The following is a 20,017-nucleotide window of genomic DNA, read 5'->3' as shown; positions in this document are numbered from 1 at the left end:
CCTTGCTAGGATCCACTTCATCCATTCTACAGCTTCTGAGATTCCTGAGTGTGTCATGTCAAGTTCCCACGTGGCACCAACGCCTGGGGTCCGAGTGCCCACCCAAGATTAAAGGATCCACCTCAACTGGTGAGACTAACAGGTATGGTTGGACGATCCCTTACGTTCCAACTCTAAAGGTCAGAAAAGAGGGACACATACCGCAGCCTAGCCCGACCCATGGAAATAGTGCCCATACCAAAGCCCGTTTGTGTTTCCACACAATTTAATGCACCTTCTATGGCCCCCTTGCAGTAAGATGTCCCCAAAATGTCCCTCCGCACAGAATGAAGCCCAAATATATCCCACAATCCAACCCAAAGGCGAATAACCAGTCACCAAGCCCCATGATGAGCAATGTCCTCTGCGTTGTGCATGTGCTGGCGCAGCAGCCGTGACGTGGCAACATTATTGTGTGCCAAGTCGGAGATGTCCCAGGTAAATGATGGAGCAGAATGCTAAACTTCCCTGCTCCACCATTATATTTAACTGCATCCTAAAGTCATAGAGTTGTAAGCAAGACAGGCCATGAACCTCTCATGACAAGCCCCGCCAAATCTGCTACTGACCCACTAAATACTGGACGGTTGGGAGACATTCAATCCTACCAAAAACTGGACAGTAGGGGGGCATGGATGAGCATGAATGAGTGATGAATGTGTATGAAAGCCAGTATACAGTAGCTGAGAAGACTCCTTCTGCATCTGAACTAAGAAAGGACTACATTGTCAGCTGCCAGCAGGGGAAGGAGACCGATTTTGTTCAAAAAAATGATGAAAAGAGTATTTTTTTCCCCAAAACATTGCAAATGACTTTGACACAGCTTTTTTGGGGACTTTTTGCCATGAAATGATAACCCATTTAAAGGGGTTGGATGAGGACAGAAAATAGAAAACAGGGTTGGGGTCCCGTAGTGATTGATCATATGGCATTACCATTGCTGGTAAACAAATTGGGGAAAGTAGGGTGTAATTGGGTGTATATGGAGACATGCTCCTTTTTTTTGGGGGGGGGAGGTTGGACAGGTTGGATTTTTTTCACTCCCTTCCAGAAATGCATTTTTTTGCTTCCTCCCAGTCCTTGGATCACATTGAAATCTATTGGATCAGATTCAAGTAATCAATTAAGGCAGTTCCTGCCGGCGTTCACATAGTAAACAGTATATTTAAAGAGTTACAGCCTGAACCCAGAATACACGGTGACTCACAAGACAAACACATCGCTGATAGACATGGAGGGAGCGGAACAGCACCTACAGCTGTGACCCGGACGGGCCGGACATCGTGACTCGCTGACTATTGCCCGGTAGATTACACAGGATTCAAGGACCTTATCCGCCCTGAATGACAACAGGGATCTACGTTCTGAGGTCCAGGAGCATGGCACCCTGACCGTAAACAGCCGCGTCTAAATCCCTTGTGAAATGAGATTTAATACTTCACTACATGAACAGAAAAAAAGTGTATTTGTCTATTTTAGAAAAAAAAAGTGTATTTTTGTATTTTAGAAAAAAAACCTGTATTTTTTTTTTTTTAAATCTAGAAACAGCGCCACCCTTGTCCAATGGATGGATCTGGAACTGCAGCTCAGTGATATGCAATTGGATGGTGCTTGTTGCAATACCTGACATTACCTATGGAGAAAGTGGCGCTATTTTTCTTTCTAATTCTTTGCAAGGAATTTGGAAAAAAATAAAACATTTTATGGGTGGTTGGCTAGTTTCCTTAAAGGGATTGTTCAGAATTTTAGAATACAGATGACCTATCATATACAGACACCCCACTAATCAGCTGTTTGCAGGTGCTACGGTGGCCTGGAAGCACACAGTTTATGGAGTCCGAACAGGACAGCGCCATCTGCTGCATAGTGGCCGTTCTCAGTACTGCAACTCAAATCACAATCAAAAGGAGCTTAACTGCAGTAATAATAATTTATAATAATAATAATTTTATTTATATAGCGCCAACATATTCCGCAGTGCTTACCCTGAAATGGCCACTATGCAGTGTATGGAGCTGTATCATCTGGGCTCAAAACAATGATTATTTCTGGCTGAAATGAGAGCTGTAAACTGCTGATCATGGGGGTGTTAGACCCCCCATCAATATCGGACAACCCCTTTAACTACTCTGCTGTAAAGGGGGTTATAGTACTTCAAACCTGGGTAGAAAAAAATGCAGAATATCTCCGAACAATAAAAAACCCCCTATAATTTGTGATTTAATAGTTTAGCAAGCAAGAAGTAGGGAACAGACAGAAGGTAACATGATTCCAACATCCGACTACATAAGTTCCGTAGTCTGTAACCAGGGAAACGCGTAGCTCTGCATGGGAACTGCATTCACAAATCGGTATAATTTTTTATTTTATTTATTTTTAATCAAGACTTATTTAAATGTATTTTTAATATTAGATGCTCTGGAGAAATACACAAAACAGAAAAAAGTAGCTGCAAAAGTATGTGCACCCTATAAAAGAGTGGGCTTCTAGATGACTGGTCACAGCCGTAGTCCCCGGTCTATCCCGTGTCCGGCGGTTGCGGACAATACAAGGCACAAAGTCTGGATTGGAAATCTGACGTGTCAGCTCTTTAAAGAAAACAATCCGCGCCGTGCGCCCATCTGGGACGCCGGTTCAGTTCCCGCAGAGAATATTCCCTTCTTTGTACAATGTTTTCTTTTTCATGTTCTCTAAATTTAAAGCGAGTTATTTCTGTCTTGATAACAGACTTCCCGCACAATCAGAAATAGCCTAATGGAAACCTATCTCGCCTCTTACGCTCTCGCATTGCCGCTATCTCTGTCTAATCCTTCACCAAAGTGGCTGCGCTCTACAAGACGGAAACCGATCGACCGCAGCGCTCTTACAAACATTTCTATATTCTTTCCAGTTGCCACAAAGTCCAATAAAGTATTATTTCCTTTATTCACAATTTGCGAAAAATTTGCACCCTGCAATTATTCAGGGTATTGAAGGAACGATCATCTGTAGGATCATCTGTAGGATCAACGTCCAAAGTATCCTGCTGACCGACGGTGATTTTTATATTTTTTAAGTTCCCCCGAAAAGATGTGAACAATGGAAAACGAGCTGAAAAATGCCGATACGCAACGTCGAAGAGGTGAACAGCTCATAGCGGAATGATGGGCCTCTACTTCCTCTTCTGACCACCCATGTGATAACTGTAGACATAGCGGATAGATCCATTATCAACTTTTTGGTATTGATCGGTAATTGTTGGCCGATGTCCACATGCCGGCGATCAACCAACAAAGGAACAAAATGCTCTTTCGTTGGGGTGACCGGATCGCTAACGCTGGTTGGAAAAGTTGGACACAGAAGCATAAATTGCTCCGAGACCCTGTTGGAAAAATCTATAACAAAACCCCCAATTATCATTTATCATTATAGTCTAATATGGTGCAAGGAGGTGTAACAGAAACCCTTTATACCCCCTACAGTCCTGTCCCTGCCTTGTACCCCATCTAGTGGACTAAGCTTAGGACCCTAGAGTTATCTAAATTCGGTAAAACCAGGTCCAAGTTTGGCCAACAGATATCTCCATACGTAGTAAGGCCGGCCATACACATGAGATGACTATAGACGGTCAGTCATCTCAGCACATTCTCCCACAGAGCCCTTCTGTGTTCTCCACGACACGTCGATCGGTGACTTATCTTCGGGAGAACAACGCGATCAGTAGACTGAAGTCGGACGTGTGCGATCAACATCTTTCTCGAAAATCAGTTGGCCGGTGCCTCCATACACATTAGACCCTCGTCTGAACCCGTCGATATCGGCAGGTTCGACCACTATTAATCTAAGGAGTATGTGGGCCTTAACACTTGGCGACGGCCCATCTTCCGGAAGACAAAAGGATGAATGGTTGGAAATCCAGAGTGTCTGGTTTTTCTCTTCCTCAACAAGTGATGTTGGGGAAGAGGAGAACCCAACACATCTATATGTCCTCCGCTAGATAGGCCGAGCGTTAGCGCCCCCACAAACTGCTGGCCAATCCCACAGACTTTAATGGGTTTTACTAACTTTAGACTAATGTGTCCAGTATGGGGGCCATAACTCAGCTATTAAAATGCTTCCATATCACAGAAGCCAATCGGCCCTAGATCCCACTGTGATTAAAAGTGCAGGTGACCGATACTCACACACCACTAACGTCTTTAGTCATATAGTCTAATGAATTAGTGAAAACGGAATTTTTTCTGTCTGGGTGAGAACAATTGGTGTTGTTAGTTTTCCTGTGTTTGGGTCATGAGGTTAATCTCTTTTTACCCTTTAGTATCTAGTTCGGAGTAATGCATCACTCCAGGGCAATGAGTCATGGGTTGGAATAGAGCAAAGTTGTGGGGGTAATGTGTGCAGGGATTAGTATATATTAGAATAGGACTTGTGTAAATCATGGGACTGTGATATTCGGGTAATTAATGACTAGAAATTGAGGTAATTAATGACTAGGTAATGAGGTAATTAATGACTACATATGGGTTTTTTCACTATGAGAATGGCTTATATCAAGCTCCAAGGTCATGAGATATCTGCACTGCTGCCAATTCATTCCAGTAAAGACTTTAGATAGTCCACTGTTCCCATTATCTACAAGGATTTAGCACTAAGCAAAGACATTATCTACAATGCCCAAGAAAATGAAGAACTAAAAACACTGAAATCACAGATCTGATCACATTGAATGAAAAACTCAAGTTGAAAGTCATACAATTGAAGTCATGGGCAGATCTATCTGACGATACTTTCACCAGAGCAACTCATAATAGTAGGGTGTATGGCCCCCTGACGATATCTGGGCATGCTCCTGATGAGAGGGTAGATGGTGTCCTAGGAGGATCTCCTCCGCACCGGGGCATAAATGGCTCCTGGACAGTCTGTGGCACTACTTGGTGGTGTTGGATGCACTTATATATAATGTCCCAAAGGTTTTCAATTAGATCCAGGTCTGGGTGACATGAGGGCTAGTCACTGGCATCAATGCCTTTGTCATCCAGGAGCGGCCTATATATATGAAGGTGGGCATTGTTTTGGGCCAGCAGGAACTCAGGGCCGACTGCGCCAGTGTATGGTCTGACAAAGGCTCTAAGGATTTCATAACTGGTGGAGAAAGGATGAACTTGATGTAACTATGTAATATTGTATAACGTGAGATAAGTAAAGGTAGCTGTTGGCTATTATGTGGAGGTTTGTTTGACCCTTCAAAGATATGCCTCACCAGACCACCATTAACCCACTATTAAACCAGTCATGCTGATTGATGTTGCAGGCACCATGGCATTTCCAATCAGCGTTAACTTGCTCTTATCAGTGAAAAGATTGGGGCGCCAATGGCGGAGCTGTCAATTCTGATGCTACATGGAAAGGTACAATTCTGATGCCATAAGGAAAGGTACGATTCTGATGCCATAGGGAAAGGTAGGATTCTGATGTGATAAGGAAAGGTATGATTCTGATGCCATAAGGAAAGGTACGATTCTGATGCTATAGGGAAAGGTACGATTCTGATGTCATAAGGAAAGGTATGATTCTGATGCCATAAGGAAAGGTAGATTCTGATGCCATAAGGAAAGGTACAATTCTGATGCCATAAGGAAAGGTACGATTTTGATGCCATTAAGGAAAGGTACATTCTGATGCCATAAGGAAAGGTATGATTCTGATGCTATAAGGAAAGGTACGATTCTGATGCCATAGGGAAAGGTACAATTCTGATGCCATAAGGAAAGGTACGATTTTGATGCCATTAAGGAAAGGTACATTCTGATGCCATAAGGAAAGGTATGATTCTGATGCTATAAGGAAAGGTACGATTCTGATGCCATAGGGAAAGGTATGATTCTGATGCCATAAGGAAAGGTAGATTCTGATGCCATAAGGAAAGGTACATTCTGATGCCATAAGGAAAGATATGATTATGATGCCATAGGGAAAGGTACGATTCAGAAGTCATAAGGAAAGGTATGACTCTGATGCCATAAGGAAAGGTACAATTCTGATGTCATAGGGAAAGGTACAATTCTGATGTCATAAGGAAAGGTATGATTCTGATGCCATAAGGAAAGGTAGATTCTGATGCCATAAGGAAAGGTACAATTCTGATGCCATAAGGAAAGGTATGATTCTGATGCCATAAGGAAAGGTACATTCTGATGCCATAAGGAAAGGTACGACTCTGATGCCATAAGGAAAGGTATGATTCTGATGCCATAAGAAAAGGTACGATTCTGATGCCATAAGGAAATGGTTTGGAGTTTTTCATCACCTTCTATGTAATAATATCTATAATATTGGTGTGATGCTGACTTGGCATTTATAGGAATTTCTAACAAGTGCAAATTATACAGTCTAATACTAGGTCTATTTTGATCACTTTTGACTTTGAAAGCAGAATTCCCATATGAGAAATAGTGTATTCTGGGATAAGTGCAGCTGTATCCGAGCGCCAAGTATCATCGCGATTACCTCTGCTGCTGACATTACAGTTTATGGGCTCAGCGCCTCCCATTAGGGCCTTCATGTGGTTTACTAAGTGCCAGTGTTTTGTTGGTGTAAGATGTCTGGATGTGGACCCCGGTATAAATAGTGGTGCTATCTACAAGACTTGGCAGTGGTCCAAGCCACATATCTGTGTATGAGACGGAATACCCAAAACGCGTCAGGTTCAAAACAAGGAAAACAATGGCGGCGAGCTTACGTCATGTGTTTAGGTTTCTGTATCTATACGATGTCACTTTTTTTTCTATACGTCTGTCATTTTATAATAGCGTATTTGTTTTTTTAATACTGGATCTTGGGGGTTCGGCAGGGGGGACGGCTTTGTGGTCACTTCTAAAGAGTTGGGTTGAGGAGTTATGTGCAATCAGCCGTAAATGACAAAAAAAGAAGCCGAACTTATCAAAACTTTGAAAGTTTATTAAAGGGGCGACACCACTGATGTCTGACCTGTGAATCCAGCCCCCAGGACAGGACATGTGCGGAATCTGCAGGGTCCGCCACTGGTTAGGGGGTGCTACCTTATTATCGCGCCTTTCCCAGGGCAGGAATAACAAGCCTGCACATTGTCACACCTCCCTCCACCACTGCTGACCTCCACCGTCACTCAGGTCTTAGATGTGTGATGTGCGGCCAGGTTACTACATGTACAAAGCACAGCGCCCACACCTTGGGGAGGTTTTGATGTGCACTTACAGCTTCCCTTAGTCTCTGAATGGATCTATTGTTAATCTGAGGCTTCATCCCGCCATCATGTCCTTCTTTTATGCCTCTGCGGGTTCACTGTGATGGCTACCATCAGCTGCTTATGGCAATCTAGGGGCCCTGGCATCATCTATGCAGAAAATATCAACTACAGGAATTCTGCCTCAGGTAGTACCCTTCCCTGACTGTAGGGGCAGTATCTGGCGCACACACAGTCCACTCTGTTCATTTAAAGGGAAAAGGTGTCATCACAACTTATTGTTTAAATCAAGTTTTTGAGTTAAATGTATTTTTTTAATATTTCTCGTAATTACTTTTTTCTATTCATATTACAATTTGTATTAAAAGTTTAAAAAAAATATAAATCTTGACATTTTCAAACTGTCCACTGGGGCAATATTATACTGAAATTTCCTATTGTTTCAGCAAACAATACATGAACATTCGCCGCATGACACTATCTTTGCATTGAAGCATCTAATGAGCGTGTGCAAAGCTCATTGTGAAGGGAAGGGGGAGGAGAAGGTGAGCTGTGATATCACCTATTGTGAATGATGGATCCTGTGTTATCTACTGTATATAGAGGTGTTATCAGTCATTGTACAGGGGGAGGAGGTGAGCTGTGACATCACCTATTGTGAATGGTGGATCCTGTGTTATCTACTGTATATAGAGGTGTTATCAGTCATTGTACAGGAGGAGGAGGTGAGCTGTGATATTATCTATTGTGAATGGTGGATCCTGTGCTATCTACTGTATATAGAGGTGTTATCAGTCATTGTACAGGAGGAGGAGGTGAGCTGTGATATCACCTATTGTAAATGGTGGATCCTGTATTATCTACTGTTTATGGAGGTGTTATCAATCATTGTACAGGAGGAGGAGGTGAGCTGTGACATCACCTATTGTGAATGGTGGATCCTGTATTATCTACTGTATATAGAGGTGTTATCAGTCATTGTACAGGAGGAGGAGGTGAGCTGTGACATCACCTATTGTGAGTGGTGGATCCTGTGTTATCTACTGTATATAGAGGTGTTATCAGTCATTGTACAGGAGGAGGAGGTGAGCTGTGACACCACCTATTGTAAATGGTGGATCCTGTATTATCTACTGTATATGGAGGTGTTATCAATCATTGTACAGGAGGAGGAGGTGAGCTGTGACATCACCTATTGTAAATGGTGGATCCTGTATTATCTACTGTATATGGAGGTGTTATCAATCATTGTACAGGAGGAGGAGGTGAGCTGTGACATCTCCTATTGTGAATGGTGGATCCTGTATTATCTACTGTATATAGAGGTGTTATCAGTCATTGTACAGGAGGAGGAGGTGAGCTGTGACATCACCTATTGTGAGTGGTGGATCCTGTGTTATCTACTGTATATAGAGGTGTTATCAGTCATTGTACAGGAGGAGGAGGTGAGCTGTGACACCACCTATTGTGAGTGGTGGGTCCTGTGTTATCTACTGTATATAGAGGTGTTATCAGTCATTGTACAGGAGGAGGAGGTGAGCTGTGACATCTCCTATTGTGAATGGTGGATCCTGTGTTATCTACTGTATATAGAGGTGTTATCAGTAGTTGTACAGGAGGAGGAGGTGAGCTGTGACATCACCTATTGTGAATGGTGGATCCTGTGTTATCTCCTGTATATAGAGGTGTTATCAGTTATTGTACAGGAGGAGGAGGTAAGCTGTGACACCACCTAGTGTGGATGGTGGATCCTGTGTTATCTACTGTATATAGAGGTGTTATCAGTAGTTGTACAGGAGGAGGAGGTGAGCTGTGACATCACCTATTGTGAATTGTGGATCCTGTGTTATCTCCTGTATATAGAGGTGTTATCAGTTATTGTACAGGAGGAGGAGGTAAGCTGTGACATCACCTATTGTGAATGGTGGATCCTGTGTTATCTACTGTATATAGAGGTGTTATCAGTCATTGTACAGGAGGAGGAGGTGAGCTGTGACATCACCTATTGTGAATGGTGGATCCTGTGTTATCTACTGTATATAGAGGTGTTATCAGTAGTCATACAGGAGGAGGAGGTGAGCTGTGACATCACCTATTGTGAATGGTGGATCCTGTGTTATCTACTGTATATAGAGGTGTTATCAGTCATTGTACAGGAGGAGGAGGTGAGCTGTGACATCGCCTATTGTGAATGGTGAATCCTGTGTTATCTACTGTATATAGAGGTGTTATCAGTCATTGTACAGGAGGAGGAGGAGGTGAGCTGTGACATCACCTATTGTGAATGGTGGATCCTGTGTTATCTCCTGTGTAAAGATATGTAATTAGCCACTGTAATCCTGCCTCTGATTGTAATGAGTCTACTGAAATCTCTTCCTGAAAGGACAGGAAGTATGCCTCTAAAAAAAGCCCAAGTGGCCAGCGGAAACTTACTCTTTATTTTTTTTTATTTTTTTTTTTAATAATGTTTATGATTTAAAAAAAATAAAACATTACTAACATTTTTTTTTAAACACACAATTTAACCAATAGGTTATTTTCTGATGACAGCTTCCCTTTAATAGCTAGCGGAGGAAAGAATGGGAACATAATTACATTTGTCACCTTGCCTAGCCAAAAATGTAAGAATCGGGCCCCCTTACTATCCCCTTAGGATAATACTGTCTAGATCACCTGCTCTGTTCACAGGTCCAGTAATTATTATCATTTTTGGATCCGTTCTGGATCAGCATTGAAGTCTATGGGAAACAGAATGGACGGTTAGCCCAGAACACGCCAGGTCTTCATAGACACTTTTAGTAAAAATGGATCTGTTGCAGATGAAACAAAAACGGGATTTTAGTGATGTAGTTGGAGTCACTTTGTCGGACACCATTTTTGGCCTAGTTGAGGCAGATACCGCTGAAAATGAAGTCAGTTTCAGCTGCATCAATACAGTGAATGGCCCCATCAGCGCACTTATGAATCCCGTTTTTCAGGGCTCCAGACATAAGCCCCGATGGAACCACTGACGAGTGGCTAAAACGTGATGTGAACATAGTCGTGTCACAATTTTGTGCCTTTCCTCGAACAACTGCGCCTGCATAAATCTGTCTTTACAACTGGCCTAGATTTTGCAGTAGTCACCCAACCCTATATAATCCGGCTGGCACATCCGCACACACTCTAATCATAATTATTTCTGGTAATTAGGAGGCGCCTGGGAACCAGCAGAACGGTCATGAAAGGAGAGATACTACGTACGGGTCAATGGTCACCAGCATGCAGGGAAACTACAACTACCAGCATGCACCTGAGTCATGGAAACCCCATGTTATGCCAGTTTAAATAGAATCTGTCACTTGCCGTACATAAATAATATTTTTACCTGGTGTCGATGCCGCTGTTCTCCTGAATCCGGCGATGTTTTTCTTTTATTTCTACGCCTCTCTGTTCCGGAGTTACGGTCTCCTCTTTCTTGTAGTCTTTTTAGCCAATTGAGAGCGGTCCTTAAATCCTCATGGGCGTGTGCTAGAGAAACACACCCACTTGGCTAAAACGCTAGATTTATATCCAGGGAAAAGGAGGCCATATCTCCGGAACGGAGAGGAGCAGGAAGAAAAGAAAAACATCGCCGGATACAGGAGAACGGCAGCATTTAGACCAAAATAAAAAAAAAACATATTTATGACACACAACAGTTTTTTTTAAAGTATTTCATCATGACATCTAAAGCCTCAAAGGCTGCGTAAACGTCTTTAACCAACTCCTTTATATTTCATAATCATTTATAATGGAAAAAAAAGCAAAATAAAGCAACTTTGTGCTTAGTCTTGATTAAAAAGTAGCCTGTCGTATTGTGTATACAGCTCCAATGCAGATTAATGTGTTTCTATGGTTGCATTCTAGTCCAGTTTGTAGTGTATGGAAGTCAGATGTATACTCCGATCATCTGGGGTGGGAAGAAGCCTCCTGACTCCCCCCTAGAGATGATATCAGGGGACAAAAGGATTGAACATTTTGAATTACAGCGCCCCAAAATTAGGGGAAATAAGCGAACGCCAGATGTGTCTTGGCAACAGTTAACCTTGCGCTCCTAATTAAAAACACATGTATGCTCAGCCAAATTGAGCATGCATGTATGCAGCAGGTATTGCTAATCTGACCACTACTGCAAAAATCTCCAAACTGGCTCTGCAGTTGATGCAAAACTACAACTCTCAGCATGCCCATACAGCCATTTGCGGTCCTGGCGTGCTGGGAGTTGTAGTTTTTGAACGACTGGAGAGCCATAGGTTGTAAAGCACCGATTTAGGAGAAAATTTGGAGGTAATGGAGTTGCACACAACTGTAGTCTGTACCATCATTCAGCATTGGAGCTGCATACGTAAAACGGCATTGTATTTTTTTAATTATGGAGATCTGCGATCTACATTTATTTTTCATTTCAGAGGCATTTTAAACAATATAAAAGTGGATGCAAAAGTTATAAAGCATGAAAATACATATATACAGACTGGGAGAGCCGCGCACAATGCGGTTGGGTGCACACAAGTCACGGATTAGGTTGGGCAGGCTCAAGTTCAAATGGTCACTGGTTACTATTAAACCCGGGCCTGTGACATTACATGGGGAGGACTGTACTTTCTTTTATCAGCTCGCACCTTGGCAATGAAAAGAAAGACGGATGAATCATTAACAGGCCCATGTGTGACCTTTATGATCCGTATTTGCTCAGCGAGTCGTTACTAATTGCTCCATGCACTTATAGAATAGAAGATTTCTCCAAGGCTATATATCTCTCCTTCTATGTTTGTCGGGTAGAAAGTGAATTTAAAGGGTAAACAGAGCCAAAAAAAAAGAAAAAAGGAGCGTGAACCTGTAATTCCTGCGCCTCGTGCCAGCCATTATTCTGCAATGAAGGCAGCAGACAGGGCGGACCCCATAGGGAAGTCAATAAAAATAAATAAAAGGCCAACTTTATATAATGTGTACGGGCAATATAATCTGGACTATATAACCATTCAATCACTTACTAACTCGCTTCCATTTAAACCCTGTTGTTTCCTTTGATTTAAAGTATTTCATTAATATATAAAAATATTAAACCAAATACTGATTATTGCTGTTCAAATATTCCCCACTAGGGGGAGCTGAGAAGCTTACTGCATACAGTTTTGTCATTGAGTTCAATGTATAAGCAGTATGCAGGAGGAGTCCGAGCTCCCTCTAGTGGTGGCTGAAAGTAGTGAAAATATTATCATCTTTTTCTTTATGTGGAAGCTCTGGTTCCGATATAACACAAGTAATAACTGCTAAAGACTTATTAATAAGAATATGATCAGTATATAATTTTTGGAAATATAAAGACTAAAATAAAAAGAAAATGTTCTTCTTATACTAGAAGATCAAACTTTTACAGTGGAAAGGAAGTGACGATTCTGATCATGTCCAGCGTCATTCATTGTCCGTCTACGCAATCTTGCATCTATGTAGGATTCGCCTTTGTAAAGTCTTTCAGATTCGTAGGAAAAGAAAAAAAAAATCTGTAGAAAACGATGGATACTTCAGCAAAACTTAAAGGGTACCCATGGTTTTATTTTTTTCCCACCTAAATCAATAGTTCACATAAAAATAAGCAACTTTGTAATATATCTGCTTCTTTCTCCTCCTGGACTGATCATTTATTCTCAATTCTGGGATTAATTGTGTTTTTAGTTAATTCAGATGTTCCCATTAATGAGATAGGAGATGACGGTTGGTCCTCATAACATTCTATGGAGGAGGGAGGAGCTAGCTAGCTCCTCCCTCCTCCATAGAATTTTATAAGAACCAACTGTCACAGACATTCCGCATAAGTATTGTATTAACAGATTTGACCTAAGACGGATTTTACCCACGAACAGAAAAAATTGAAAATGATCATACGAGGAGGAGAAAAAAGCAGAGTTCTCTGATAAGATATATTGCAAAGTTTCTTATTTTCACCTGTACTATTGATTTATGAAGAAAAAATTAATTTTATGGCTACTGAATTTGTATGAGGTGAGAGGGATGACAAAAAAACTGAGAGATTGGGGAATAGGGCACCCTTATACAGCAGACCACTGAAGTAGACCCTTATAGTGTAGGCCACCCTTCAAGCCAACGTAGACCTCAAAGTAGACCACCAAGTCAACTGTCCAAGACCAGAAGATGCCCCCAGTTCAGACTTCTACCTAACAAAGAGGACATGGACCTACCAGTAACTAAGAATTCAACTGTCTTTGACCAAGGAGTGCTCAATAACCACCGTTCCACCCAAAACTGACCACGAGGCCCAGCAGACAAGAAACCCCAGTTTGACCAAGTGTTCATGAGTTCAATGGGGAAAGAAGAGAAAATTGCGGCCAGACACTTTCTTCTGGCGGTAGCTTATCTCCTTGAGATCTATAAGACAGGGCATCAAAATTCAATATGTCCAATCCTTCTCTCCCCGTTTGGCGAGAGTCAGAAATCCTCCATCCACATCAGAGAGCTGACCGTTCCTACTGGAAAGCGTCGGGTTAATTCATCTTTAACATAATACTTTCAAGAATCAAGATTGCAGATGGAAGAAAGAAACAATTGTGGGCAGGTCAGACTACAAGCAGGGTTTATTTGTAGTCTGTAACCATGGAGACACAAGCTGACTTTTCACTAACGTCTCAATAGTGGAGCAAATTACTTTTTTTTTTTTAGATTTATGGTGTTTCTTGGCTTTTGACTCGCCCGGTACTTCTGCAAAAATGTGTATATTTTAGGATAAGGAACCCAGTACCTTCTACGCACTAAAAAATGTAAAAAAAAAAAAGTTCAGACGTGACCATCCGAGGGCCGCTCACAACCACAAGACCTAAGTAAGGAACATAATGAAAAGGGAGGGAATTAATTAAGCCCCGGGATGACAGACGGCTCCAGTGCTTCAGTGTCTGACGGAGATGGTGTATTTTGGGCTGAAACCTAGGAGATGTTATCCAAACCTATTTTTGGATTGTCAGCACACTTTCCTCACCAGCCTCCCCCCTCCCTGTCTGCAGACATAACTTTAAGTGCCCTGGGGCGAAGGGGGGGGTAATGTAGGCTTTGGCAGCTATGCCTACCATTCAGAAACCAACATGAACGTACAAGAGACAAAGGACGGTGATTAATTACCTACTGTAGTCTCCCCGAGCCTCCTGCAAATGGAAGAGAGAGAGAAAAAATAAATAAATTAGGATTATCTCAGCTGTGGCTAAACTACAACTCCCAGCTCGCACTGGTACTACTCTAATTATGGGTCAGATGAAAAAAAAAAATGGATATAAGTTGTCCCAATGGTTCTCCTATCTTTCCGCTGTACCAGGGGGACAATCAATCTCCCCGCAAATATAGGTTTAAATAGAAAATTATAAGAGAACCCGAAAAAGACGTTTAGGACACGTCAGTGCTATTACAGAGGGAAAATCCGCAGCAAAATCTGCTGATTTTATCACAGGTTCTGCTGCAGATCCAAAATCGATTTTAACGAAAGGGGGTGAAAATCTGTGATATGAATTGACATCCTGCAGATTCGGGATAGATTTTTATTTTCCCCGGCATATAGATATGATTTAATCAAATCAGTATTTTGCTCCACCCGGGGAAATCAGCAGCGTATTTACTTATTGTATTTACCTGCTGATTTGTTTTGGCTCTAGAGATCCCTAATAAACAGCCGGTTCTGACTCGAGGATGTGAGGCCGGATGTTCATCCACAATCATAGGGACCATATAGGAACACAAGGACCGCTTGAGTCCTCCAGAGCTAGAGGGAACCTGTCAGCATATTTTTATACATGGCATCAGTGGTCTAACTGCGTAGGCGCTTGTCTCCTGATAAAAATGACACCTTTCTTGTAGAGATCCGATGTGCCAGTCCTGAGATATTTAGTGTAGAAGTTGTATGCAAATCAAGCTGAAGGTGCACTGGAGGCGTGTCATTGCAGTTGGAAAAAGCAGTCTGACACACCCCCAGCGCACCTCCAGCCCTGCTCTGCATATAGCTTTTTCGTTAGATTTCTCAGGGCTGGAACATCCGATTGTTACAAGAAAGGTATCGTTTTCATCTGTGGAGGAGCGCCTACACAGCCATGCTACTATTTCCACATATAAAGGCATGTTGATAGATTCCCTTTAAGACTTAGAGCAAACAAGTTCTAATTTAGGAGCGAGGTCATTATGTTACAGCCATATTAAATCACGTCAGTAAATTTACTGACAGATGCCGCTCCTTCCCACCATCCAGCGGCTTCAGCGGCCAATACGTCGGGTCATGCAATATTAATAGGCGCCGTGAATAATTCATCGCTTCCATCCATCGTAGACGAGGACTTGGGCCAAGGACGGATAAACGAGAAGAAATCGCTTCATCTTCCACAGGATGGAAAAAAAAAAACATCAAAAAGTCAAGAAAGGAAAAATATGTCCCAGGACTTATCTGGGCAGGAAGAGGATCTTATCTCGGAGCCGCTGAATCTTTCCGACACTCAGAAAGACATGAAATGAATGAGACGTTATCTCCGAGGAAGATGGAATACCATCACTGCGCCTGAACACGCCGATAACGAGGGACTAATCTTTATCCTGGTCCTGGAAAAAAAAAGTAACGGATTGAGCGTGGCCCTTTAAAAGGATGAAAAAGTGCAATACTCTGGCCGATACGCCACCGGTTTATCGGTGTGATACGCCACCGGTTTATCGGTGTGATACGCCACCGGTTTATCGGTGCCGGTCACCTAATTCCAGCCTATATCGGAAAATTAGCAAAAAAGCCCCTAAAAAATGCCCCCGATCCTTCCGCATCCGGAAGCACTTAGCAAGTGCTACAATCAACATGTAAAATACCGCCACATACCAATGCGTTAGCGTGGCTCTTACGGCACAAAATTGAGCCCGATGTGCCGCCGAATTCGAAACGTAAGGGCAGCAAGCCAGTCCAGCCATTGCCCAGATTGCATTGCTCTGCTGCACCTGACACGGTGCAACAAACCAAGCGCGGTGCACAGTTTGGCAGCACAACGTATAACGTGTGCAAAAAAAAGTGATCAAACTTTTCGAGGGCGTGCATCCTTACCTGCAGGATGAGTGCGGCCAATTTAAAGACGGTTTCGCTGTCCACTTCGATCTGCCCCTGTTAACACAAGAACAAGAGTCAGCGGAGCGCAGGCTGCGGGTAATCAGTACGGTTCATGCCTCTGGGCTCTGCTACAACAGACGGTACCATTCCTCAGCGCAGGGGAGGACGGTCCTTGGCGGGTTTGACTACATAGAGAGGCGTGAGATCTTTTGCATTCAGAGTAAAGTGCAAACCTCACGTACGGGTGCAGCCTGCCATTATATCGGAAGGTTCCTGCAACTGCATTTAAAGGGTCCCGCAATGGCTGGGTACAATTATCGGCCTACAGGGTGCCCGATGCTGCCCGCTTTGTTTGGAAGGTCCTGCCTGATGCCCAGAGATAAGGTTCCACTTCAAGGTTTAGTATCATATACACAGAGACAAGTGCAGGAAGACACAAAGCCGCCTCTTGTTGTTCCACCTCAGGGATCTCATGCAGAAAACGCTCATATGCACTCCGAGGCGGATGAAATCATAACTTCTGTCTTTCTTTACAAAGTTTTAACCCAGCGTTAGCGAAGAATAGAGGAATTGGGAAAGCGCCAAGACTTAAAGGGAACTTATTAGCATGTTTTTATATATGGAAATAGCGGTATGGCTGTGTAGGCGCTGATCCACAGGTAAAAATGACACCTTTCTTGTAGAGATCCGATGTGCCAGTCCTGAGAAATCTAGCGTAGAAGCCATAGGCAAATCAAGGATGGAGGTGCGCTGGGGGCGTGTCAGACTGCTTTATCCAACTACACTGACACGCCCCCAGTGCACCTTCAGTCTGATTTGCCTATGGCTTCTACGCTAAATTTCTCAGGACTGGCACATCGGATCGCTACAAGAAAGGTGTCATATTTATCGGGAGACAATGGTCTATCCAGCTACATCAATACTTCCTTATATAAAAATGTGCAGATAAGAGATGATCAAAAAAGATTAGTTTGCCACTTTGGAAGTCTGGTTGCCGGACCAGAGCCCGGTGAACTCCCTTCTACCTGCTGGCATCACTTGCCCCACTGGCGTTGCACCAGGGTTGCTTGAAGATAGGCGTTGGTTCCCAGGGGCTCTGGTCTACCAACATGGCTGACGGACCAGGGTCCTGAGAATCTTCTCGATCGTCTTGCTGACAGGTTCCTCCTAAAGACAAGGGGACCCTGGTACGACCCTTGCATTGTGATGTGAGATGCCAGCACTAATCATCGTGTATATATGGAATGACTCATCGACAAATGTAATTATTACATGATATCAATCACCCGGGGGCACAGACAGCGGTGACGTCACATCCACGGGTAGGATACTGTCACTCTGCCCTTATGAGATTTCTGCAATTTATCTATCAGCAGATCATTATGATATTATCAAGTAACAAGGGAGCGATCGATGTACTGATTTATTTTTTCCACTTAAGGAAACTGATTTTGTTGTAATTCTTCTATTACAATGTCTCATTGATTGTGCGGCTGACGTATGTTTGTGGAATATAAACCTTCCGGGGAAAGGACCATAGGACAATGCTCCAGTAGACAACGCTGTACGAGTGCAAACTTCATCATAACCTCTTGTATCAGAGCACTCGAAAATTCACCTATTTATACAGTAAACCAAACTTCAGTCTTCCTTCCATGTCAACTTATTTAAGTCATAACTCTCCTTCCACAACAAAACCTGTAGAAAAGCATGGTCTTGTTGACTCCATGCACACTAGGAAGTGATCAAACTGCTCTTAGTACATACAACAGTCTAATAAGTGCAGGAACAATGCTGACTCTTATACTATGTAACTTGCCACCCACTCTTTTTCAGTTGGTGGTTCAGATTTAACAGCATTCTGCCAGCACCATATGTTCTAAAATTTACTTTTCTCTACATCCCAACATGCACTGCTACTGCCATTATACAATGGGTTGTTTGCCCAGAACTGGGAGTCTGACTTTTTGTTATGCCTGAATGCAGTTTAACAGACAGAAGACCCGCCCCCACTTCCTGTAGATAGACAAAGACCCGCCCCCACTTCCTGTAGATAGACAAAGACCCGCCCCCACTTCCTGTAGGTAGACAAAGACCCGCCCCCACTTCCTGTAGATAAAGACCCACCCCCACTTCCTGTAGGTAGACAAAGACCCACCCCCACTTCCTGTAGATAGACAAAGACCCGCCTCCACTTCCTGTGGAGAAACAAAATTATACCCCCACTTCTTGTAGAGAGGCAAAGACCTACTCACTTACTGCAGAGAGACCAACACTCGCCCACTTGTAGAGAGACAAATACCTGCTCACCTTCTGTAGCCACAAAGACCCGCCCCCACTTCCTGTAGAAAGACAAATACTCGCCCCATACTTGTAGAGAGACAAATACCTGCCCCTACTTCTTGTAGAGACAAAGACCCACTCACTTTCTTTTAAGAGACAAAAACCCACCTACTTTCCATATTAGAGTCAAATACCTGCCCCACTTCTTGTACAGAGACAAAGACCAACTCATTCCTTTAGAGACACAAAGACCCCCTCACTTCCTGTAGAGGAACAAACACCTGTTCCCACTTACTGTAGAGAGACAAAGATCTGTTCCCACTTCCTGTAGTGAAACAAAAACCTGTCCCCACTTCCTGTAGAGAGACAAAGACCTGCCCCCACTCACTGTAGAGAGACAAAGACCAGCTCTCACTTCCTGTAGAGAGACAAAGATCTGTCCCCACTTCCTGTAAGGAGACAAAGACCTGTCCCTCACTTCCTGTAGGGAGACAAAGACCTGCCCCACTTCTTTTAGAGAGACAAAGACCAGCCCTCACTTCCTTTAGAGAGACAAAGACCAGCCCTCACTTTGTGTAGGGAGACAAAGACCTGCCCCACTTCCTTTAGAGAGACAAAGACCTTTCCCCACTTCCTTTAGAGAGACAAAGACCAGCCCTCACTTCCTGTAGAGAGAAAAAGACCTGTCCCCACTTCCTTTAGAGAGACAAAGACCAGCCCTCACTTCCTGTAGGGAGACAAAGACCTGCCCCACTTCCTGTAGAGAGACAAAGACCTGCCCCACTTCCTGTAGAGAGACAAAGACCTGCCCCACTTCCTGTAGAGAGACAAAGACCCGCCCCACTTCCTGTAGAGAGACAAAGACCCGCCCCACTTCCTGTAGAGAGACAAAGACCTGCCCCACTTCCTGTAGAGAGACAAAGACCTGCCCCACTTCCTGTAGAGAGACAAAGACCCGCCCCACTTCCTTTAGAGAGACAAAGACCAGTGCTCACTTTTTGTAGAGAGACAAACATCCGCACCCATTTCCTGTAATCATTCTCTGTGTCTCTGCTGAAACAGTTGGATTACACTTGACAACAGGCAGTGAACAGCAAGGACGACAACTGGTATACGGCATATTTACTAAGTAGTCAGCCATGCAGGGTCCGAGCAAGCTGGGTAGCATTGTAAGTGGCAGTCAGACTGGTTGTCACCCAGCTTTCTCCAAACAAGTGTAACTATGAAGTAGCTGGGTAGAATTTGTAAGTATTTGAAGAGGGCAATTCATGAACAGGAATGGGAAGTCCACCTTTGTAATCAGGTATATTTCATTTTTTTAAGCAGCTTTATCAGGACTCAAATGAAAAATGTTCTATTTTGTGAAAATGGCTTCTATTCAACTGTGTGTCTCCATGGTA

At 43.2% G+C, this 20,017-nt stretch overlaps 1 protein-coding gene across 2 annotated transcripts in view; it reads right to left on the bottom strand.

Moving 5' to 3' along the window:
* The window catches only part of FRMD4B (FERM domain containing 4B), a 187,547-nt gene that overhangs the window by 46,339 nt on the left and 121,191 nt on the right, over positions 1–20,017 (bottom strand). For both annotated transcript variants that reach the window (XM_069736520.1, XM_069736519.1), the window contains exons 6-7: positions 16,332–16,388; positions 14,393–14,415 (exon numbers count right to left, since the gene is read on the bottom strand). In XM_069736520.1, coding sequence (XP_069592621.1) covers positions 14,393–14,415; positions 16,332–16,388 — 80 coding nt within the window. The remainder of the gene's footprint in view (positions 1–14,392; positions 14,416–16,331; positions 16,389–20,017) is intronic.

Source organism: Ranitomeya imitator, chromosome 8, assembly GCF_032444005.1.
Source record: "Ranitomeya imitator isolate aRanImi1 chromosome 8, aRanImi1.pri, whole genome shotgun sequence".
NCBI classification, from domain to species: Eukaryota; Metazoa; Chordata; class Amphibia; order Anura; family Dendrobatidae; genus Ranitomeya; species Ranitomeya imitator.
Note: the sequence above shows the minus strand (reverse complement) of the source record. Positions and strands in the feature narration are given on the sequence as shown.